Source organism: Diabrotica undecimpunctata, chromosome 2, assembly GCF_040954645.1.
Source record: "Diabrotica undecimpunctata isolate CICGRU chromosome 2, icDiaUnde3, whole genome shotgun sequence".
Classification (NCBI taxonomy): Eukaryota; Metazoa; Arthropoda; class Insecta; order Coleoptera; family Chrysomelidae; genus Diabrotica; species Diabrotica undecimpunctata.
The window spans coordinates 13,390,220-13,416,687 of record NC_092804.1 but is presented as its reverse complement, the minus strand read 5'-3'; the positions used below and the strand labels follow the sequence as shown (position 1 = coordinate 13,416,687).

Below are 26,468 nucleotides of genomic sequence, written 5' to 3'. Positions count from 1 at the left end.
TCTCTTTTTCCCATTATTGGGGCTAACGCATAATATAACTTGTTTGATTTCTTTGCTCTATTTGTTATTTCCCAGTCTATTTTTCCATCATTAGTTATTATACTTCCCAGGTATTCGTAAGTTGTTACTATTTCCAATTCTGAGTTTTTACATTTTATCTTTATTTGATTATCTTCATTATCTCCTTTGCCGCTGATTATCATTATCTTACTTTTTTCCTCGTTTATCTCCATTTTAAGTTCTTCTATTTGTTCTACACATATATCCATTAGTTTCTGCATTTTATTCTCAGAATCTGCTATTAGTACTATGTCGTCTGCATACATTAAGGACTCTATTGTTACCGGTTGTAATCTGCGGTAACCTATTATTGTCTGTAGTTGATTAGTTCTGACTCTAGTGTTTCTTATTAATTCGTTCATTACTATTATGAATAGCAAAGAACTGAGACTATCTCCTTGTTTAATACCTCTCTTCCAATTAAATGCTTCCGATCTTTCCCCTGTTATTTGTACCCTTCCTTTTACCTCTTTGTAAGTACTTTCTATAATTTTTATCAATGCATTAGGTACGTTAATTTTCCTCAAGCATTTCCCTATAATATGTCTTTCTATCGTGTCAAATGGTGCTCTTAGGTCTACGAATGCTAATACTAGTTTTTCCCCGTATCTATGCTTCTTTCTATTAGGTTTCTAATGATATATATGTTGTCATTTGTCTGTCTTCCCGGTCTAAATGCCATTTGTTCTTCTCCCAATACCATTTCTACTTCTTGTCTCAGTCTCTTCTCTATTATTTTCGTATATATTTTAAAGCACACCGATGACAGACATATTGCCCTATAGTTGTCGCAGTTTACATGTTCTCCTTTTTTGTATATTGGCACGATGATTGTTTGTTTTTCCCACGCCTCTTTATATATTTTCCATAGCCAGTTTATTCCTTCTTCTCCCATGTATTTTACCATTTCCGGTTCAATTTCATCATCTCCACCTGCCTTGCCTATTTTTATATTTGATAATCCTTCTATTACTTCTTCTCTACTTATTTGCTCTGGCTCTGTGTTTTCTTCGCCTTCATTGATTATATTGTCTTCCTTTATCACTTCGGTATCAAATTTTTTCTCATAATATTCTTTCCATACCCTAGCTATTTGTTCTGGGCTTATTTGTATTTGGTTTGAAGTATCTCTTACTGCGTTTATTTCCTTTCGTTTTCCCTGCCTTATGTGTCGTATTGTCGTCCAAAAGTTTCTATTATTTGTTATATATTCTTCCTGAAGTTCTTCTCCAAATTCTTTCCATGTTTTTGTTTTTGCTTGTGTGACTGTCTTTTTTGCCAATCGTCTCTGCCTATAGTATTTTTCTTTATCTTCTTCTAATCCCGTTTCGAGGTATTTTTTCCATGCTATTTTCTTCTATTTTATTTCTGTCTTCACTTCTTTATTCCACCACCTTGTCCTTTTTAGCTATTTATTATATTTTTTGATTCCACACACTTCAGTTGCTGTTGTCTTTAATACTTCACTGTATGTATTCCATCTTTCTTCCATTGTCCATGTTTCTTTTTGGCGCTCTATTTGTCTCAGTCTTTTGTTAGTTTCCTCCATGTAAAATTCTCGCACACTTTTTATCTTTAGTTTGTTTACATTTACTTTCTTGTACTCTTTTCTTTCCACTTCCTCCATTTTTTCATCCTCCAGTTTTGCAGTGACCATCCTGTGTTGTGTAGACAGTTCGGGTTCCTTTTCCGTTAAGATGTTTTTTATATTTTGTTCTAGGTTTCTCGTATAGACTATATAGTCGATTAAGCTTTTCGCATTTCTCTCTTCAGCCACAAATGTATATTTGTCGTTAATGGTTTGTTCACTGAATGTGTTTCCTATTATCAGGTCATTGGTTTGGCAGAATTCCAGCATTTTAATTCCATTTCTATTTAATGTTTCTTCCCCATATTGTCCAATGCATCCTAATCCCCTGTTAATATCCTTACCTACTCTTGAATTCCAATCGCCTAAGATTACTATTTTTTCTCTTGTCTCTCTTAATTTGTCTAATGCGTTTTGGAGTTCGTTGTAGAATTCTATCATTATCTCTTCTTCATTACCTTCTGTTGGTCCGTATATTTGTATTATTCCTATCTTGTCTTTTAGTTCTATTTGGGCTGTGATTATTCTAGATGATATTGCTTCGTAGTTTGTTATTCTTGATTCTATTCTTTTATTAACTATTATACCGACTCCTTCTTTTGCTCTGTGACCCTGTGGTACTCCGGAATAATATAGACTATATTTCTCATTGATATTGATGTGTCCTTTCCCTATCTTTTTTGTCTCGCTTATTCCCATTAATTGTACGTTCATTTTTTCCATTTCTTCCGTAGCTTCTATTTCCTTGCCGGTCAGAGATGTCACATTCCATGTCGCTATTCCTATATGATTTGTCTTGTTAAGATGTATTTCCTTATTACTGTATTCTTCTTCTCCATTATTGGTGTTAACGTTGATTTCATGCTCCCTGGTTTTTGTATTAACAGTATATCCGTTATTTATTTCATTACCGTTTTTATTTCTAATGCTAATATTTAATTTTTCCCTACCTTCATTACTAATGCTATGCCCATTTTTGATATTCCCCCTAACTATAATATTATCACTACTGTTAGTAAGCCTAATACCCATATTCCTATCACAAGTCAAATTTCTAATGGCATACTTATCATTTACATTTCTAATCCTATTCCTATTACTACTTAAAACTAAACATTTATCATCATTGTCCGGATAATTTTGTAATTCTTCTTTCTCTATTCGTTGCTTTACCTCTCCTTGGTTCCTTTTATGTTGCTCTGGTAGTTTTTTGAACTCTCTATCTCTACTACTTTTTCTTCTTTATAGCACCATCTCCATTCCTTGCCATCTACTGTGATTTTATTGTATCCTATTTTGACCATTTTTCCATTTTCCCTCATTTCTCTTGCTTTATCTCTTAAAACTTTCATTTTCTCTCTCTCTCCTTTTGTGAGATCCTCTGTAATCCATATTTTTTTGGTCTTTACATTCTTAAGTTTGTATTTGTTTCTTAAGATTGTTGTTTTTTCTTCTTCGCTTTCTAGTTCAATTAAGCATGTTTTTGTGCCTATTTTTTGTGCTCTTTTAATATTAGTTTTGACTTCAAGATGATTTTCTAACATAGTAGTCATTCCTTCTTTCAATGTTTTTGGGTCTTCAGAGTCTATTATTGCTTCACTAATGATTATATTCTTCTTTCTTTTTTCTTTGTTTAATCTTTCCAATGAGTGTTTTAGATCATTTAATTCTTCCGTTATCTTTTTGTTATCGGTTTTGGTTAGTTCGTTTTCTCTTTTCAGTTCTTCTTTCTCTTTTGTCCATTCTTCCTTCACCCTTTCTATTTCCAGCTTTATGATTTTTATTTCTTCATTATTTAGTTTTATCTCTTCTTTAACTTCATTTATATATCTTCTGATCTCCTTATTTTCTTCCTTCATTTCTGTTTTCAGCTCTTTTATCTCCGTTTTAATCTCCTTACTTATTTCTTCTAGTAGTTTCTTTAGTTCTTCCATTTCGTGATTTTTTATGTTATCCTTAGGAGGTGTTCTTAGCGTAGCTTTGCTTCTTTTGAAGGCTTCCTCCTCGTCGGATGAGTTATCGTGTTCTGGTTTATTTCTTTTGCTGTTCATTCGATTTTGTTACCTTCTATATTAATATATATTTTCTATATTAATATACACCAATATAGTATTTTCCTATATTAATTAAACTTTTGTATTACAATAACAATTAATATTTATTATTTTAATTTAATTTAATTCTAATCTTAACTTTAAACTAATTTATTCTAAGGCCGGATCTGGATTTTTATAATAAACTTATGAGGCTTTTATTTTAATATTTAATTTTTGTCGGCACTAATTACTTTCTTATCTGCCAAGAAACCAAAAAACGCGTAGGAATGTCTAAGCGGGTCGACCCCTCGGGCTTAAAACATTCGCCAAAACCAGTTTTTTTAATATTTCTCACAATTATTTATTTACTCAAAACTTGTTAAAATTATTTAAAATGGTTATATCTTACTTGTCTGATGGTATTTCTTTTATTCAATACTATCACCTGTATGCACTTAACTTTTAACTCTTATTTTTGAACTTTGTTGAATTTTTTAACTTTTAATTCCCCAAATTCGATCTGGACACAAGGGTGTTAATGACTGGGGACTAGGGAAAACCTTGGGATTGGTTTTTCTTTATCATAACGTCGGAAACGGCCGGGATGAATCAGTTTCCATCTCCATCGTGAACTGGATACTAGAATTTATACCATTCGGATGGATTTGAAAAGACACCAAAGCATCCTTGCCATGGGGCCAAATGAATGTATCATCAACATATCGTAGCCAACATGGGGTTTGAGCATTGATGTGGATAGTGCTTGGGTCTAGAAGTTTTCCATAAAGATATTGGCAATTACTGAAGATAGTAGGGAGCCCATTGGGGCACCATTTATTTGTCTGTAGAATTCATTTTGGAAGATGACATAGGTGTTGGACATATGTAAAGAAAACTATGGACTATAGTTTCGTCTATAGGAATGTTTGTAAAGAGTGAAACGATATCAAAACTTACTAAAATGGCTGACAGTGAGATAGGGTATTGTTTAAGAAGTTCGATGAAATAAAAAGAGTTTTTGACGAAGGATAAAGCATTTTCGGTAAAAGGTTGTGGAGTTTTGGGCAAATACTTGGCCAATGGTTATGTAGGGCAGTTTTATGTACTGACAATGGGACATATAGGAATATCGGGTTTATGAATTTTGGGTAGGCCACATATGCAAAGTGTTCTGGAAGACTGTTCATGAGGAATTAGAGATTGTTTTATGTCAACAGGAAGAGAGATTTTATTGATAATAACTTTTGTTGTTTTTTCCAGATAGGTTGTTGGATTATTAGGAATTGGTCTGAGTTCTGGAGTATTATTGAGATTTAAGAGTTTATTAATGCAAGAAGAAGTGTTTAGGATGACGATGGCATTGTGTTTATCGGCGGGAACAATGACTAGATTTTAATTTGACTGCAGTTCTTTCAGGGCTTATTCTCGCATTGGCTAATGTTCTGAGTACTAATCTATAGCTAATGTAATCTACTGACTAAGTAGAATGCTTTAAGTTTTTAAGAACTCTAGCGATTTCTTGTCTAGTTATTAGAGCATCTTCAAAAGGTATACTGGAAATGGCTTCTTGAGTTTGATAGATGATTGTCTCAATTGGAATGTGACTTTGTTTGAAATTGTTTCTGTTCTCTGGGCTGTCAAAATATGCAGATATAAGTAGCTTTCAGCAAAAGCTTTCTATTGCTCTGATGAGATGACAGCCATGTCGGTAAGACACGTGGTCCCGGTGAATGAGAATAGAATCCTCGGAAAATTACTTAACGTAAGAGTGCAGAGAAAAAAAGCTATTAAAACCCCAAAAAAAAATAGGATGGCGAACTAACTGACAATATCATAAACCTCCTAAAAAGATGTTCAAGAAAAAGAACAGCATTAGATCGAGAGCTTTAAAGCAGTAGTAGGCCAAGGTCCGACTTGGGCTGGAGTGTTATTCAATTGATGCATAATGCACAAATTAAGCGACCACTTAGTATATAATCAGATATAACAGTTTTATTAACGGAGAATATTATTAGGTTAATGCAGGAAATTGGACAGTTTATTTAAGTGGACCCATATTGAGCAGATGACGTATCTATGGAAAACAGAGCACTCAAAATATTTATTAAAAAATAATTACAATCATTTACAAACAAACAATAAACATTATTGATTAAATATATTGTTTGATATATTATTGTTCACACCTAGATAATTAATAATAAATCTATTGCCCTTATTAATTGGTTATTTGCAATATTTATTTATATAAATTGTATTTATGCCTGATGTAAAATTATGTAAATTATTTTGCTTTGTTACACACATCGATTATTAACATAATATTTGTTAAAACATAAATCCTTTTATTGCTTAGTAGAAAAATATCACTATGTAAATAATTCCGAATTTTTTTTTTGTTTAGTTTTTTTATCTTTTGGCAATCTAACAATCATAGTAGAATTTATATTGTAACGTAAGTTGTAACGTAATTATTTTTTTAATTATTCTTTTATGGCGGGAGAGATTTATTTTCAATCCAAAGCTTCTAAATAAGTTCGGAGGAGACCTAATAAGGTCGAAATACGTATAAGTGGCTGGCAGGAACCCTGCATTAAAATTAAATTTCAAAAGTCTCCTTTCTTTATTTATTTACTTATTTTCGGAGATAAATATCTGAATTTTAGTTTCGCCAAGTAAGAAATCTTGGAATTTTTACTATGATTCTTCCGGAGCATTGTATTTTATCTAATATGCTACGACATCTAATACAGTTTGTTTACCAAAAATACGTGCAAAAAAAGAGAAAACCAACAACAAAATCTTGTTTACATGGAGGACGATTAGACTGACACAATTTTGTGCTTTATAAGGAACTACAGACGGAACTATTTGTTCAGGTAACCAATCTAACACCGATTAAGGACTGAATTCTATCTCTCAGCAGAAGGTATGTCCTTCGAACCATTACAGGCTCGAACAATCAAGCCAAATAAATTTTAAAGATGCCTTGCAATCGCCGAGGGCAAATACTCGCCAGGGTTCCTAAAAGAAAAGTTCCGTTCCCTCCAGCTAAACGTCTACACAACACTGGACACGAACTTTCTGCTGAGTATTTTGATATTCTAGCATCATTTATCATCAAATATCGCAGCTAATAACTGCACGTCAAAAACGCTGATTTAGAACCGTTCGTAGTATGGCTGATAACCCCTAAAGTATCTCCTTCGATTTGTTCGGCCTTCTCCACCAACAATTCTTCTTGTGCGCTTCAAGATATCGTCCACACCACAGACGCCACCTTCTGAACCCCAGGTTATATTCTGATGGAGTTTTTCACGGAAATGAATTTTTAGTATAATACACCCATGGACAAAAATATCGAATATTTTAGAATTTTTTAATTTTTGTTTTTTCAGAAATAAATTCTGGTCAATCAAGTCGTTAATTGTAAAACAGAGTTTATTTTAACAATGTTTAATGAACAATTTTAAGTTTTTATGCCGAAAAAATTGCAAAAAAATTAATGTTTAATATTAGGTAAATAAGGTTATTTTACTCTAAACTTAAATGATATTTTAAATTGCCTTAAAAAGTCGTTTTAACTAAAAGAATTGCATGATCAGTAACGAGTATTTCCCCCTCTGGCTTTTATTACTGCTTGTATCTTTCTCAGCATGCTTGCAATTAAATTTTGGACATATCCTTGGGAAATTGCATTCCATTCATCTTATGTCGCAAGCCGAAGCTGCTCTATCGTATTTGGAACGGGATTTCTTTGTTGTATGATGCATTTTAGGTAATCCCATATGTGCTCTATTGGATTTAAATCCGGGCTAAATGGTGGCCAATCCAATCTTTGAATTTGGACCTCATCAAGATAATTTCGCACTATGGTAGCGGGATGTGGTCGAGAATTATCGTGCATTCACGTGAATCTTTCAGATCCAATGTAACCAACATATGACAAAACATGATCTTGCATGATGTTTTAAACCTAAGAATCACCAGTCATTCATCCAATTACTTCCACAAGTGCGGTACGTACCTCAAAACTAATACCTTCCCAAAGAATTATGCCATCATCTCCAAAACTAACGGTCTGGGCGAGACTTCAGCTGGCGAATCGTTCTCCAACTCTTTTGTAGACGTAGTTTTGACCATCTGATTTCCATAATAGGATTCTGGTCTTATCAGTGAAAAGAACGTTTTTCCAGTTGTCCATATTATACTAAATATGTGTTCTTGCAAATTCCAAACGACGAGCTTTATGATTTTGGAGAAGACGTGGAACTTTAGCGGGGCGTCTGGGCTTTAAGTTTGCTTCTCTTGATCTTCGTCTAACTGTTTGTGAACTCACATTAACTTGTCTAACATTTAATAGCTCATTTCTGAGGCGCATTGATGTCAATGCACAATTTCGTGTAGAATTAAGAACCAAAAAACGGTCATCAATTGCGGTTGTGCACCTTGGGCGTCCTTGACCAGGCCTTCGTACAAAATTTTCTGTTTCGCGGTACCTTTTTATAGTATTCGAAACTATAGATTCAGTTCTGCTGAGACGTCGAGCGATACTTTTTTGTGCATATCCTTCCTCGTACAAAATTACAATATGTGCTACTTGGGTTTCATCGCAGTGTAGAATTGGTGGCATACTTGTTTTAAACTTAAACTTATACTCGTTTAAATCAAAACAATATTTAATTAAACTTAAAACTTAATAAATAAAACTAAAAATAACCGAATTAGTATGATTTTTCCTTTACGTGAAGAATGTTTTTTATGGTAAAATGTACGAATGACACTAACCACTGAATAAACGTCAAAATAAACATCAACATATTTAATACCAGTTGAGTACATCAGCCTACTATATAGTAGTATTATCAGTAATCTAAAATTATTTTGAAATAATAGTAACTAATAAAAAGTTGGAAAATTTCAAAATATTCGATATTTTTGTCCATGAGTGTATAATATATTTTACTATTTATAGTAGTGACATAATATGTTTTCTAAAATCTCAATAAAAACAAATGAATTAAGCTTATCAAACTTTGAATACGTTATATTATAGAAGTTATAAAATAAATCAGTCATTAAATATTACTCTTGAAAGGACTTAATTATGTCGCAAAGAACTTTAAAAAAGTTTATCTCAATTAAAATCGTTTGCTGGTGAGAGTTGAAAATAAATTAGATCTTCAAAAGGTTGGAAGTGAAAAAAACTCATTTTTAATTCGAACTGCCTTAGCCTTACTGATTAATACATTACCCTGCTCTTTCAATTATGATGACTTTCACAGTCCGCAAATTTATCGTCCCCGAAAACACCTTTTATCATAATTAAGAAAGTTAAAATAAGAAAAGATAAACTTGCCGATTTTATTATCTGACTCCTTTTCTTACTTCGCGCCAAAAAAAAACTTACCACGAAACCCTTTCATTGGAGATTAGAATTTCCCAGTATAACTTTTAGAGTTATTCTAACTTTCAAGGAAGTTTTAAGGATATTATGGCTTGGTTTTAATCAAAGTTTCTTACTTGAGGTAACAATACAACCGCATCATCTCTTTGCACTGTAAAATGTACGGAATAGTTTCTGTTTCTAATCCAATTTAATGTTGGTACGACCGAATTGTCAACATCAGACGCTAGTTACGTTGGATCAAGGTAAATTACTACCTACTTAAAATAAATTTAGAGGGGAAGGGAACAATATTTTCTTCTGTACAAAAAGAGCGTAATTTGTAATTGTATGGTATAAATTGTGTTGCGAGTGAAAAGGAAGACAAGTCGTTAAAAACAAGAAACCCACCATTTAAAATTTTACAAAACAGTGATTTTTTTACAGTTGTTTAGAATAACAATCTACTTGAAATTTTTTTTTGACATTTACTTTGCGATCATACAAAATCTGGTCAATAGCAACGAAGATATGATGTAATGACCTTTTGGCAATGTTGCTATATTTTTTTTCTATATCTTTGTATTTATCATCCCCTCTCCCTTTCAACGAGCCCTCTTACGTCACGACCCGAAAAACCTCCACCATAAAAAGTGTCAAAACAATGGACCTTAGCGTTTTCAATCGTTTTTGCATAAGAAATAACATAAATCGCTCTGACTCCACTCATGACTTATAAACATTGCAAATTTGTCTCTATTTTCTGCTTTCCTTGACCCTGCGTTGGTCCCATGGTTAAATGAACCAGCATTAGTCGCAGGTGAGCGTGTATATGACTTATTTTGACTTTTTATGAGTCAAAAAAAAACAAAAGGCATAAATATAATGATTTATTTATCAAAGCTAAAAAAAGGCAATATTTTTAACAAAATACCAAAAGGAATAAAACATAAAATATAAAGTTTGGTACATCTACATAAATAAGCATAATTCTGAAACAGCAACTAGAATAATAAAAAAAAATACTTAGATTCAGGAACTTTGTCGCGTTCACACTCTGTGCAAATGGTGATTGTATGTTCTTTACAAATTGCTCTGAAACACTTGGCGCATTTTGACGCTGTTTTTCGATTTTTTTTCTTGGAGCCGTAGAAGTATTTTGGCCTTGCACCTGCTTGCATTTTCTTCAGGAACATATCGTTTCTGTGTCAAAGGAAGATTTAGATATTTTTTAATTTGCAAAGTTAGCAGAAATGGCAAGTTTTGGGCAGCTCTTTTTTGCATATGTGGGGTAATGAGTTATCTGGCTAAAATTTTCAGATACTCACGTCTTGGTTGGCAGGAATCTAATACATTTGTCCTAAATATAATGTTTCCATTTATTCCAGCGATGTTTAGCATAGTAAAAAAAACAGTCAATGGCCACCTACATGTGATTCTTGCCACTGAATAAAGACTCTTCAGTTGGTTCACTGAATCTACTCCCGATTTTGTTTGATTGTAAAAAGTAACTACTGCTGGTTTGCAAGCTTCACCACTTCCCTCGTCAATTTCGTCATATTCATGGAGGGTTGACAAAAGCAGGACATTTTAAGTTTTTTTGGGACGTACGAAACTAATAAACACTCACGATCAAAAGCAAATAAACTGCTACGAATTGGCTTTGCTTTAGTTGCAACAAATATTTCAGGAATTTCACGTTTGTTTTTTCTAATTGTCCCAACTAAAGTTATTTTTTTCTTTTTTAACTCTTCGGCCAAAGAAACTGACATGAACCAGTTATCACAGGTTAAATTTCGTCCTGAATTCATAATGGGTTCACACAATCGTTTCACCACACTGGCTGGACTGTTGTTAATACAAAATGGACCATCAGGCTGCTTTCCTGCATAAATCTCCATTTTCACAGTATAAAATACGCGACTCTCAGCCAAGGCAAATATTTTTATCCCGTATTTGTTTGGTTTACTCGGGATATATTGCCTGAAGCTGCACCTTTCACGGAAACCCTCCAGGATTTCGTCAATAGTACAGTTCTCACCAGGCGTGTAGCAGGCTTGGCATCTTTCTATAAATTTCTCAAATATATTTCTTATTGGAGCTAGCTTATCAATTAATTTGCGTTCAGCTCTTGTGTGAATATTATCAAAACGTAGTGCTCGAAGCAACAAATAGAAACGTTTCAGGGGCATTGCCATTTTGAATAACTCTGGTGATGTAGAATCGTTGCTCCATAGGTCATTTAGGTTGGTGTGTCGGGATTTCAAAACTCCTGCCATGTACAACAATCCAAACACTGCTTTTATTTCGTCACAGTCAGTATCTAAAACATCTCGTTCGCGTGTATACTTGCCTCTAATTTTTTCTAGGTACAAATTTGTGCACGTCACAATTTCTTCAATGATAGCATCTGTTATGAGCAGGTTCCAACTTTCATATGGAGTTTTAGCATCCTTTGCCGCATGTTTCACTCCCGGTAGTTTGCTAATAATATTGTGCTGTCAAATACGGCTAGTTTTTCGCTCACGGTGAACTTTCCAAATGGTTTTTTGTCTCTGCCGATATATTTGGGATCATCTTCAGACCAAAACGTTGAAATAGTATTTGTCGTATCATCGGCCGAAAACTCTGAGTTTGTCTCATAATTAGAACTGACTTCTACTGAATCTATGTCGCTTTCTTCATCGTCCAAATTTTGCTCTTGCGTTTGTTCAAGTAACAAATCCTCTTGCTCCAATTCTTCTATATTTTTAACAGTCTGGCCTCTTCTTTAGGATCTATTGCACAATAATATTTTAAAGTTATATGATTTAAAAGACAAAGTCAATAAAAAAACCCAACAAAAATTGCTCTGTAGCTTTCCAAAATCGTCACGTCGTTAGTCGCGGGTGAGCTAATCGCTCATTTCTCGACATCTGCGTTTAATCAATACTTGGAATAGACTGACGGTTGCTCGATCACAATTCTGCGTAAAAAATTCTATACACAATAGTAGTAGGAAGGATTACATGAGCGCAGTTGCCAATGTGAGTAAAATAGTGAAAAATGTTAAGAAAAAAGTAAAATGGCGAGCGTTGCGCTCACCATGCGACCAACGCAGGGTTAAAAGCGTCTGTGTTTACCCCGGTTCAATCGAGAATGTTTTTTAGCCAGGATATTTGTCGTCCACCAGGGCCCCTTTTTTCTTTGATTTTATCCTTCATAATCTTCTTCTTGTAGCTCCTATCCGTTTTGGATGTTCACGATTATCATGGCAATCTGTATTTTGCAAACTGTTGCCCCGAAAAGGTTTGTAGTTGTTGTATTTCCATTTTTAGGCAAACGACAGCTACGGCGACAGGCGGAATCTGGCTGTTGCCACAGCTCTGAACAATGGATTGTATTGTTCCTCTAGTGGTATTTTTGAAAATTTTATCATAGCTCTGCAAATTCCTTTATAAGCCAAAAGCTCTTAGCTAGAAATGGAATACTTTACACACGTTTAAAGTACTTTTCTTTTCAATTTATTCGTTACAATTTGTATAAAACATATCAGTCTTTTGCAGTCAAATGTTAAAATAGACAAAACATGCGAACTATTTATAATATATCGTTGCATCTGCATGCCTAAGCACACTTCCCATACTACACCTACGGTTTATAGTTAAAAGAAAGTTTTACTATTGTGTCAGGTCTTTCTGGTTTGACTGCAAATACATACAAATTCAAATAAATGCAGACAAAGATCACGTTCAAAAGAAGTAATATCTTTTACAAATAAAGAAATAATAAGACGAGCAGCACATTTAGTAAGATCTCAATAAATAACTCTCCTAGATGAATTCTTATCCCATCCCGGAGGGAAGTAGTCTTAGAGACAGGCCAAAACTTAGAGGAGGGGATATTTTGGATGAAGAATTGGTGATACTCGTACGATATTTTGACGCATTAAACTGATGGCTAACGAAGATTTTGAGAGACCGAAGTTGTACTTAGCGCTGAAACACCAATTGAATACTGTTTTACTTCTCTGTCTCACAGCTCAGGTAGAAGACTCCCGTATAAAATATTCAGAACTGATATAATCCAATAAATCTTCAGGAAACAAAAACATGACTAAAAAGATATAGGAATTAAAAAAAGGGAATTTAAATGAAACACCATAATGTAACAAGAGCTAATAGCATTCTACGAAAACGAAGGAATGTATTGATAAGATCTCCCGAACACCAAAACACCGAAACATCTTCTGTAGTTGTACAATATTACTAGTATAAAGCAGTAATTATTCCACGTACGTACGATGCTGAAGATTCGTGTAACTAAAAGACGCCTCTAGTGCCTTTACTAATTCCAAATTTATACAAACGTCGAAAATGTAAAACAAACCCTTTTAAAACAAGGTCGTATTCATATTACCATCACAAAATAGGAACATGGCCTATCTTTCCGACAGTGGATATTTTAATGGATTAATGGAAAGATTCAACAGGATCATTAGTCAACGTCTGTTTATTTTGGACGTTTTGGAATGTTAAGTAGGTATCTCGAGTACACTTTCGAGATGTTTTCTTTCAGTGACGGCTCGTGAGCGTTTTGAAATATCGCTGTTAATCTATGTTTGATATTCTCAGGAGACACTTTTGCAATCACAGGTACTGTTATATTTTATTTTAGAGCATTTCATCAAGAAACTATTTAACTTAACCCCGCATCTATTTTTGAGGCTCTGTGGAGTGTTATTCTACATTTCTGCATACAAACTGTTATTTGTAAAATGCGCCTTAAACATAAACACCATAAAGAGAAGAAAAATTGATTTTTTTTTTTAAAACATAATTAGAGGACCCAAATACTATTTGTTTCACCCTTATTATACAGAGAAAAGTAATAGGCAAAATCGGAAAAGAGCGTAAAAAGTTATTTTGGCTACGCAATATCAGCAAAGGGTGCAATATGATAGCTGAAGAACAAGTTCGCACAACAGCTGATAGAGACAAATTCCAAGAATTTATAAACATGGCTATAGCCAACGTTAGGTAACAGACATGGCTCATAAAGAAGAATATATAAATTATGGGTATAATAATATTTGTGTCAAAGGATTATTTGTTCTGATTATCTGTACCTGAGGTATAACTAAGATCGAAAAAATATTTTACTACACTAAAATTATTTGTCTATCTATCTAACATTCCAAAATCGGTGACAGTATGCGCTAAGTTCGTGGCAGGGTGTTAAGGGGCGGACCCCTGTCATACAATCAGCTACAGTATAACAACAGCCACGAGTGGCTGTTGGTTAAACCAAACAAAAACAAGAGCTCTAATCACTGTGTCTATAAACGAAAACATTTTGCGCTTTTATTACAAGGAACTTCGGTCAAAAAATGATCGGCTATCGACAGTATCTGTGGGCCGAATTTTGCAGAGAGTAACCAAAGATTCAAGTATCTAAACAGCGAATATTAGATTAATACCAGGTCATCATAAGAAATAATTTTATTTCAGAAACTAGACGCGATACTATCAGAAGCGAAGTTGAACAGGATCAAGATCTTGTTGTGGATTAAGTTTCTAATGAAATCCCTAATGAGCAGATTCCTGAGGATGAGATCAGCCAAGATTTTTTCACTTAAGATCAAAGAATTTAACTGTTAAAATAAATTTTTGCCAGACGAGCTTCATTTTGTGATACGCATCTCCCTGTATATGTACTTAAATTGCAGGCGCAACTTGCACTGTTTTAAATATTAATAAAATTTTAGATTATAAATAAAACAACACACTTATTTTTGGAATCCGTTTTAACAAAACGGCCCTTTTGTAAATTTTAAACAAGAATTCCTGGAATTTACAATATTTCGCCTTGGAATCGCTGGTATTATTTCTGATTTCTGAATAATTAAATGTTCGAGCTTCCTTCCATTATAGTAGGACACACACAATGCGACATGACAGATGCGTAAATTAAATCTCTCACATTTACCCAGACAAACAAAGACTGTCGGAGAAAATCCATTTGGGAATTGAGTTCTATACCTATCTACTTGTGATGGATGATTTAGACAAATACTCGCATTGTCCACAGCGCTGTGTAACTTTGTATTACGTGCATTAGAACCTTCCCTTGAGAACTATCAATAGTGGAAACTCGTCGAAAGCTCTCACAAAAGGTCAATAATCAATTTCGCATTAAGTCCGACGAAGACAGAAGGAAACTTTATTGAGACAAAAGTGAGGAAACGAATTGACAACTTAAACGAACAATCGGGTGGAATTGTCAATTGATTGACCAATAAAGTTACGGTTGAAATTGGTTGAACAGGTCGATTAATTGAGACATTTGTGGAAACATTCTCGTGGTTTATACTAAAAGATCGATTAAATTATCTTTACTGCATTTTCCTGTAAAAAGGTATGAACCATTAATATGTCAGTTCTGTACAAAAAAAATTAGCATGATTTAGTAAATCCAGGTATTAATTATAGAAAAGGATTTTGGGATTTCAGTATCGATTTAGATGTTTTGTTTTTCTTTTACCCAAATTTTCTTTTACCAAAGACTTCTATGAACTATTTATTCTATTATAGTAGACTCCTTGCATGTTCTAGCCATGAAAAGAGTATCCCTAAAAATTGCTTGGTCTAGGAGACTTGTATTTTGATATTCCAAAGTACTGGTCTCCTAGAGGCGTTATAAGGACTACGATACATTAGCTGACAGAGGAGTCCCTGTACTAGGGATATCAGCTTATACCTATATAAGAAAATCCACCGGTGATAAGACCGCACTTTAATTGCATTCAATGTGTTGGTTAAATTGTGTTTTCATGATGTTGAAGAAAATGGCATGCATCATTAGACTTAATGGCGTTATAGCTCGTTATGAGCCAAAGCTTTCTATAGAATAGTCCATAATGCTTCCCCGTTTCAGGCAACTCTTCTACACTTTTAAACTCAGATATAATTGATATCGCACTTTAAGTTGCCCAGGTTCATTACTTAAGACCAATTACTTGAGCACAAAGCCGAAAGAGTGAAGGGAATAATAGAAATAAAGTACCGACGATAAAGGAAACAAAGGAATTAACAATAGTTCGTTAATATATTTAAAATAATAAAAGTGCAAAAGTGTTTAGAGTTAATCCTGATATTGACATTACACTGCTAGATATATTATACAAGATACTGGCTATTTCTACTAAGAGAAGGATAAGCAAATATGGACAGACCATAGTTGGAGAATAAAAAAGCAGTCTTTAGAAGAGACCAATCTCATACAGACCATATTTTCACATTAAAGCGGTTAGCTAGCTTATAGTACATTGCCATAGATATTTAAAATAAGACATACTGATTGTTGCAATACCAGTTTGGTCCTCCTGAATTCAAGAATTCAAGAAATCCAGAAGGGGACACCTCAGGGCAGTATACTCTTGCCCATTTTTTACATTTTTGTTTCAAACTTACCAACAGATCCAAGAACAAGTACACTCCGTTACGCAGATGACACGGCAATAAATGCAACAGGAAAAGATGATAGAAGAATAGTCCAAAACATAGAAAACCCCCTTGGAAGAATCACGGAATTCACCGAAAAATGGAAAATCAAGATCAACACAAAAAGGACGCAATGCATCATGTCTACCCATCCACTAGTAGTAAAAATATCAATGGGAGGAAACGAGATCCAATCAGAAAATTCAGTCAAGTACCTAGGAGTCCATCTCGACAGGAAACTCAACTTCACGAAGAACACTCTTCGCAAATATTGAAAAGAAACTAATAACTATATTTTTAGGTCCAGTTCACTAACGAAGGCCAAGAACATCCAGTTATACCAGGCCTACGTTGGATCGATAATTTTGTATGCTGTCCCAGTATGGAGGTTTACATCGGAAACCAACTGGAGGAAGCTAGAAGCTACAGAAACGTCATGCTATAGGATTATCGATGGATCAACTGTCATCAAGTGCCCTATTCTGTCGACCAATAGTACGCACTTGATGCGCATCGCCCCGCCTACCTTACTTCTGAGATTGTGTATAAATAATTGCACAATCTCTGAATGAGGATCAGTCGTTTGACCACGGCCTCATCTAGAGCATCGTAAGACTCTGTAGTTTTCTTCGCTTTCTACATGTTGTTTTATTTTAACCTACAAGCAATGGTCTACAATATCATGCGATATCACCAATATTATACAGTCTTGACAAAGACTGGACAGTAGAGCGTACAGCAGAGTGGACAATTTCATAGGTCCACTTATGCTACGACGACACAACATGGGAAGAAAGAATAACAAATGCAACCATCAAAGAAAGGCTCCAATATATATCACTGAAGGGTATAGCTAAAAAAAGGACAAGATATTTCTTTCACCAAGCCACAATGACTCGTTAAGATCAGGAAGATCCTCGTCAACAATCGGATCGAAAATACAGACTGATCGACCATATGATCAGGTTCTAGCCGGGTGGTTGCCGAATGTTGAATGCCGGGTCAATACCAGCCCATTCCTCCAGTGCGACAGAAGAAACTGACACAAAGCACTTTCTGCATCTTTGTCTAATGGGCCGGGTTTATCGACCACGTGACCTTCTCTTTGCTCATTTAGGTAACGTAGTCGATAAACCTGATACATTAGAAAGAGATACATGAAGTGCTTTGCGTCAGTTTTCTCTGTCGCACTGGGGAAACATGACTATATTGCAGCAGTTAGTCTATCTTGTATTATGTCTATGTACATAGCTGTTAAACCATGCCCTTTATAACCTTTACACACATTTTTATCTTTTGACATTCTAAAAAATTATTTGTGTTCCTTTTGTTGTTTATAATTGTTACAGTCATACATAGCCCACGCCGATCCAATTTTATATGACATTTTGTATAAAATACAAACAAAATTTAGTAAGATTAGCTAGCAATATAAAAATTACCAAAAACAAAATTTGTATGGTTATTAAATGATGAAAAGTTTGCTGGTATAAGCACATATTCATAAATGTTAGAAACTGAGGTCTTATATTCACAAGTCTGTGTTAGTTTGTGGATTTTAATTAAAAAAAAATTGGGAGACCGGTTTCGCTGTTTACAAGTTATACAGCATCATCAGGCCCTCAAGAAACTAAACCATGTCAGTACAAGGAATTATCTTAGTGTATCATCAGTTGGTTGACACATATATTATTTCAGAGCATACCCACGCGTCCAGGTTACTTAGCATAATTCATGTAATAAGCGCTCATTGTTCTTGTTTTTAGAAGAGTTTGGAAAGATGTCACCTATTCGTTCTATATTGTATGTTCATGTTGAGAAAACGTCGTTATTAACTTAAGTGCCACTAGAAGGAACGTGCTGTCAGTTTTGTGTCGCAGTTGGATGTATTATAGTCTATAGTATTTGGTATTACCGGTACCTATACAAAACGAATTTACTGTGTAGTATATTTTTGCATATCGATAATATAGTATCGAATGGCGCTTTTCAAAGATGGGCTCGCGAAAGCGTCAACCAATGATACATGCATATCGGAAACAAAAAATATTCAATTAGTAAGAGTGGGGAAAAAGTGCTGGCGAATATGTAGTTCCATTACTTGTACAATACCCTGTAGAATTTTCTTTTAAATAAATAAAATCTATGTGAAAATCCTCTAGCATAAAGCACACTTTTATTGATTTTTTTTATTTCAAATACGAACAAAATGGCGCAAGAAATTTGTTCATCTTTATCATTTTCTATGAATTTATGGCAGACTGTAAATTTTGCAATATATCCTGAAAAATGTGCTACCTCCCGGTGACAATAGACGAGCCTTTGATGTATATGGGATAAACCTTTTATTTTTTCGGCTTTCCTCGGATCTGTGCCAGAAATTCTAAGGAATCGGTGTGGTATTAATATGAAAAAATGGAGTTTCAAATAGAATTTTAAAATATTGGTATCTTATGAAGAGAAAAAGCTAAATAAGACTAGTTTTTCTATATTGCATTAGGTCATGTTATTTTGTTTAACACGATCAGATGTAGTGGGGTAAATCAATAAACGGGACAAATTCGTATGCAACCCTTATTTATTCGCATACACGTCAAATTGTACAACTGTAAGAAATAAATCTACATTTAGTTGGTGTGAAATGTGAACATATACTTAAGTAGCTCTAACAAATTTATTATTTAGATGAAACGTAGATTAATGAAGAGCATTCCGTACCAAGAGTTTGAAAAGATAAAACATAAACAGAGCTCAAGAAGCATTTCGACAGAAGCTCAGATTTCTTGCGGAAAGTTTACTTATGTTTGAATCAAATACAATCCTGTGATTATCACGAATAGATGAACGGAGAGGTGTTTGAATAATATTTTAAACAAATGACTGCATTTATACCAAAACATTCAGTTGTTATAATAGATAATGCAAGTTACCATTCAAGCTATTAGTTTAGCCATAGTTAAACGTTTCCCAACTATGCAATAAAAAAAAAGAAATTGCAACGTGTTTCTTATCTTATTAGTTGAAAGTCTCTATTATTGAGCCACTCAAAAAAAACTATCAGGCTTATCAAAAAAATTCACTGCTTACCGGTTTTGTGAATTTTTAGACCTTTTTTGGTCCCAGAATAGGCTGTTTTTGTATAAGTGGTCTTCGTTTTGATATAATTATATTAGTGAGATTACTAGTTGTTTAAAATTTTCAATTTAATCATAAATTCATGTCCATTCTACACTAGTGATCATAAAATCCGGGTCACCTTGAAAATCACCGATATTTCACTTTTAACGAGCTTTATCGTAAATAATAATAACACAAATACAAACTAATGCATGTTTCTGGGAATTGTTGTCGGCTTAGCGGTTTCCTTTGCAACAAATAATTTCAATAGTGCCGATTTCGCGGGAAAGCACACACTTCCCAAAATGAACGCTACCTGTAACTGCCGCTTGTTTTAAATGTCTCCTTTGTGCTTCGACTTTCTGTTCAAACGCAACGAACAAACGTTTATTATTGCCACCATTAGTGTTTATTAGTGCCATTATTAGTGTTTATTATCGTGTATTTTTCCCAAAAATACCCTTGACTGTCGTTGAAACGACACAAATTGTTGCGCTTGTGAAAGACGGTCACATTCAACGGCAAGTCGCAAGAACTGTTGGCGTAAGCCTTTCTTCGGTTCAACGAGTGCTTCAACGCTTTCAGGAGAAGGGTTTGCTATCCAGACGACCTGGCTCTGGACGAAGAAGAATGACCACGGTACGAGATGACCGTTTTCTTGTGTTTCAGGCTTTACGAAACCGGACCTCAACTGCGATTATGCATCGAAATCGTCTACAGGAAGTACCAAATCGCAATGTTAGCGCTGCAACAGTCAGGAGAATTCTTCGTTCTTTTGGACTATCATCTCGGGTAACGGCTACAGGACCGCCACTTCGCCTGGCGCATCGAGTTAAACGACAAGCTTTTGCTCGACAATACGCGATTGGAGCAAAGAGTTATTCTCAGATGAATCCCGTTTCGGCCTAACTGGATCCGATGGACGTGTAAGAGTTTGGAGGAGAACCGGTGAATGATTTTCACAAGCTTGCATTGCTCCAAGAATGCCATTTGGTGGAGGCTCGGTCATGGCTTGGGGAGGTGTATCTTCCGACTTCCGCACAGAATTACCCTTCATCAAAAATGGGTCCTTAACTGCACGAAGGGACATTACGGAGATTCTGGAAAAACAAGTTATGCATACCATGACAAGGCTTGGAGAAAACACACAGTTTTTATGCAGAACAATGCTCGAACGCACGTTGCCACGATCAGAATGCAATACTTGGACGAGGTTGGAATTACGAGGTTACCCTGACCAGCTAGGGACCTGAATCCTATCGAACATATCTGGGACGATTTGAAAAAACGTATTCAACCCCTAACATCTCCTCCTAACAACGGACAGGAGCTTAAGGATCTGTCAGTGAGAGAGTGGAATAACATACCACAACACGTAATCCAGAGAAAAATTGAGAGTATGCCCCGTCGTCTGCAAGAGTTCATTAGAGCAAGTGGAGGCAATACACGATATTAGTCATTGAAATTTCACTGACATTTTACCACGTTCTGTATTTTCCATTTTTTTCGTATGCCTGTTTTATCAACAATTTGGTTTGTTTTCTGCTTTTTCAATAAAAACAAAAAAAACCGTTTTTTTTCTTTCAAAACAAACATTGATGACAAATAAAAAATACGTTAGCCTAAAAAAAGGTTATTACTGCAACAGAGGCAAAAATATTCCAAAAGCTTGAAATTTTCAAGGTGACCCGGATTTTATGATCGCTAGTGTAAATTGTAATTAGTAGAATAATAAAGGCGGTACTAATAGTATCATCCCACCACGAGTACTATACTATTATTTTAATTCGTTAGTGTAAAGTGGGCGGAACTGGTTTGTTATAATTGATTTTTAAGTACTTTCGTTTTACTTTTCGATTTAGTTTGACACTTTTTGTAAAAAAGGTACAACTTTATGATTCACCAAGAATTTATTGGACGTGAGTATTTTGTAGGTTTGACTTAAACATTTTTTGTTTTTGTAGTAGTGGAATTTAAAAGGTAATAAAATCTTAGACAGGAATAGTGCTTTATTTTTAAATTTTTACTATTGCTTATAATTTTTAGTTTTAATTTGTTTCAATTTGAAATCTAGATAAGAATATTAAGTGATAGAATACAGATATATACAAATACATTATTATACACCGCGCTCCAAAATTAAAGCATAATTTTAACATGTTTTATTATTTATAACACATTTTTGAACTTTCTATAGTCAGAGAGCAAATGATTTTGTAATGAACAGAAATTAAACGATATTTTTCCACTGTATGTGGCAGTTACTACGACTCTATTATTCATTTTATTATGATAAGTGGGAACTAAAGGCTTGTTTTTGCTCGATATAGACGTATCAAGGAACAAAAATTGGACACGTCCAAGAGTATATTTACTTATTACAAGCTATCAGAGCAGACAAAAGTAACCCAGACTAAAGAAATAACCAGAAAAATAAGAATGGGGTGGGCTGCATTCGGAAAACTCTCATATACTGTCAAAAACCAAAAAAATACCTTTAAAATTAAGAACAAAGGTATTTAATGCATGCGTCCTACCTGTTCTGACATATGGTGCCCAGACGTCGACGTGTACCAAGAGCAACTTAGATAGAATGAAGAAAACTCAAAGAGCTATGGAAAGACGAAATGTTGGGAATATCGTTGAGAGATAAAAAGAGGAACGAGTGGATAAGATGCAAAACCGAAACAACAGACGTACAACTGGGCACAACAAAAGATATGAGGATGGAAGATGGAATAAAGAAATTGGCGGCTGGAGACCATATACTGCAAAAAGGTCAAGAGGTCGACCGCAAATGAGATTGAAAGATGACATTGAGCAAAGCGCAGGTCCAATGTGGAAAAGACAAACAGAAGACAGAGACAAATGGGAGAGGCCTATATTCAACACATGAATAGATTTTGGGCTATAGATAGATAGATAGACGCATCAAAATGCTTAACCCGTAGAGTAAAGTGCCGTAATATCGGATACTTTTTTTTGAACCCTCATATTAGTTTTACTACGTCAATTAATTTATGAATATTTTAGAGCAAAACAAGTAATAGACTATAGAGAATCATTTATTGAACGAAAATAAATCATTTCTACGAAGTAAAAACTAAAATTTAAATTTTTATAAAAAAAACGGTAAATTTAGACTGACAAAAAAAATTTTCCTAATACCGGATATTAGAATAACTGAATAAAATTAGCCATCGAGGCAGAAATCACAAATATATGTGTCTTTTTTGTCTACATTGGTGCAGTCGGTGTGAGCCCACTTAAAACCCTTTGAGCACTAAATCCATTGTTCGCCCGAGGTATCTTCGTCCAGTACAAAACATACATTCTGCTTCCTCTTCCCCAATGTCACACTCCATGTCAGAATCATCATCTAAAATGAATTCTTCAAATGAACTAAAAGCTTCCTCTTTCTTAGCAATAGCTTTTCCTTTATTTTTATTTGTCATTGTCTTCTTAGCAATAGCTTTTCCTTTATTTTTATTTGTTTTCTTAAAAGGCTCATATTTGTCTATTTTTAATTTCAAAATTCTTTTTGAAATACTTTTATTTCTCTTCTGTTCTAACAAACTACTTTCTAAGGCATCTTTGTATGGTGTACCCGTAATCAAAACAGCAGATCCTTTTCTGGACTTTCTTTCTTTAATATTAGACTTGTAAAATGAAGTGGTGGATAAAGGGCTAATATCTTGTGGTCGCACTGTTGAATCTCTATTATTAGAAATGTTCTTACATGATAAATCTTCTACACATTTGGTCACATCAATACGTCTGGGAGGAGTTACATGCTTCGGAGGAATTATTTGGTTTTCTTGTTCAGCCTCTGGTAGATTTGGAACTGGAACTCGGTTACCTCCTCCTTTCGGATTTGGGTCCAACAATGTTGGGCATCGCCCTCCCCAACGCAGCCGCATTATTCGCAGCCTTTCGGACCACCTTCCGCACGTGCTCCCCCCATTTTCCATTCTAATGCAATGTCACTCCTAGGTACTTTACTTTTTTTCTTGGGTGTTAGACATGCTCACGCACATTGTAATTCAATACTTTGCCTGCTCCTTGTCCCCTTCAGAATGATGGCTTCGATTTTCTCTGTCGCAAGTTTCAGTCCGTGCTGCGTCATTCATTCGGTATTTGAGATCTGGCTCATCCCGGGCCACTACCAGTACAGCGAGGTCATCCGCGAATGCGAAGGGGGTTGTACCCTCTCCGTATTCACAGTGCATAAGCCCGTCATATGCCAGGTTTCATAGCGTCGGGCCCAAGACAGATCCCTGGGGTATCCCGGCCGTCACGTCCACGATCGTGCTCTTTCCCACCATAATCCTTCTCTCGGACAGATACTCCGCCACCACATTCATCAGGTAACCAGGACATTCTCTCTCCTACATTGCCTTCATTACTTCGTTCGACTGCCGCGTATTGAATGCATTCTTAACATCAAACAACAGCAGGGTCGCCCAGCCATGTTCATCCCCTCTGTTGCGTCAATGCTTCGAGTACACTCATGATTGCATCAATCGTGCTTTTCCCTTTACAAAAACCAAATTGCCTCCGAGATAAACTACCTGACGTCTCAATCATGGCGTCTATGCATACTCGCAGCATCCTTTCATACAGTATATGTATATATATATATATATATATATATATATATATATATATATATATATATATATATATATATATATATATATATATATATATATATATATCTATATATATATATATATATATATATATATATATATATATATATATATATATATATATACCTAAAGTCAGGCAATAGTTCTGTATATCGCAAATTGGTGCTGTTTTTTATTATTTGCAGTTTTATAATTATGGTTTATAAATATACGAAAAGTATTCTTGCTACTGCACTGAACAATATTTCTTATTCTTAAGGCTTTGCGTAATTGTAATTATAATACGAAATATCACCTTAACGCCGAAAATCCGTAAAAGAAAAAAATGGCAACTACTTACTAATTGGTGCAATCACAATATCACGTCCTACCGTTAATGTTTTGTGTCCCAGTTTGATAATATTTCGCGTTTGTTTCTTGGAACAAATTCTAATGCCTCACGTACTTGCATTTTTGAAATGTATCTGATGTTCTTAATGCCTTTTATTTCTGGTAGTCCTGGACAAATGAAAGAACCAAAATCTTCGTGGAGCTCGTTTTATTACTCCCAAAACTTAATTTCTTTCTTTATTATCCAGAGCTTCCATTCGGCACTTATAACCGAAGTACAAAAATTACTTCGGCTCGTTCATTTTATTACAGCCTTTATCGCTGCTATTATCATTTTCCATGGATGTTTCAGGTGTCGGAACTGAGGCTGCTATTTCCCAACGGCTCGCTCGTGTTCCCACCATTTAGCAACGACCGTTATCGACACGATGTACACGCCGCCCTCTACCGGTGTCGGCTGAAAAGTGCTCTGGGGATCGTCGTCAGCAGGGATGTGCACGTTAAAGCGGGTAAGTTATTTTGAGAAATTATTTTATTCAAATGTAATTTTTGCGAAGTGGTTCTGTATGAGGTTTTTTCCAGTTTCGCACTTGGGAAATCTTTTTAAATTTCATTAAATACATCAAATTGTGGGGCACTTATGTGATAAATTTTGTAAAATATACGTAAAGGATTCTCGTTTTACCTTAAAGATAGGTATTTTATACAAATCTACTAAAAAGGTTTGAGAGTCATACATAAAATATCAAATGGTGATGAACTGTGATTAATATATGCTTTAAAATTTTATTTAATTTGTAGATGTTATTGATTTACAAGATTATTCTCGTAACGTAAACCGCCGCAACTTATGCAATCGGTGGGGAAGTGTCCAAAAGCAAATTGTCGTTAGTCATGGACGAGCATTGTGGCGAAGACGGAAAAAGAAGTAATTTTTTATAAAATTAAATTTTTTACTTACCAATTTTATTTATTATCCACCTCGAAATCGAATCGAACCTAAACACGAAGTCAGCATCATAATGGGGGATGTCAATGCAAAACTTGGGGCCGAACGGAAAACGTCTCTAATCGGACCTTTTGGGTTAGGACAAAGAAACGAAAGAGGTGACAGACTAGAAATATTCGCAGAAGATAACAAGCTATATTGGTTATAGTGGTTCTAAACACATTTTATAAACTACCACCGAGGAGATTGTATACATGGAAGGCACCAGCAGATAAACCCCATAACGTAATTAGAAACCAGATAGATTATATATTGGTACATAGAAGATTCAGAAACAGTTTTAAATCTGTCAAAACATATCCAGGAGCGGACATTGAATCTAACCACATACCTTTAGTGGGAGTCATGGATGTGAGACTGAAGACAATAAAGAAAAAGTCTAGACCTAACTACGACATGACAGCCCTGCAACATCCGGAAGTTAAAAAGCAAGTGGCGGAATATATTAACAACCAAGTTAAACAACTAAAAGAAGAAAATTACATCCAACGAGAAATCAATCAATTCGAAGAAATAATTAAGAAAACTAAACAAGATCTGCTAAAACCAAACAAAGAAACAAAGAAGAAATCTTGGATGACTCCAGAAATTCTTCTCTTAATGGAACGCAGAAGGTTAATTAAAGGAAATAAAGATGAATATAAAAAAATGCAGGCTTACATCAGAAGAAAAATAAGAGAAGCTAAAGAAAAAGAAGCTGTAGAGAAATGTAAAGAAATAGAAAGACTACAAGCCAAGCATGACAATTTATTTTAATGTACACAAAAAGGTAAAAGAAATAACGGGTACTTTTAAAAAGCGAACACAAA

At 34.6% G+C, this 26,468-nt stretch overlaps 1 protein-coding gene across 1 annotated transcript in view; it reads left to right on the top strand.

Moving 5' to 3' along the window:
- Nucleotides 1–26,468, top strand: part of LOC140433617 (cell adhesion molecule Dscam1-like) — a 757,823-nt gene that overhangs the window by 457,587 nt on the left and 273,768 nt on the right. The window contains exon 3 of the mRNA XM_072521600.1: nucleotides 25,003–25,159. Within this exon, the coding sequence (XP_072377701.1) occupies nucleotides 25,003–25,159 (157 nt within the window). The remainder of the gene's footprint in view (nucleotides 1–25,002; nucleotides 25,160–26,468) is intronic.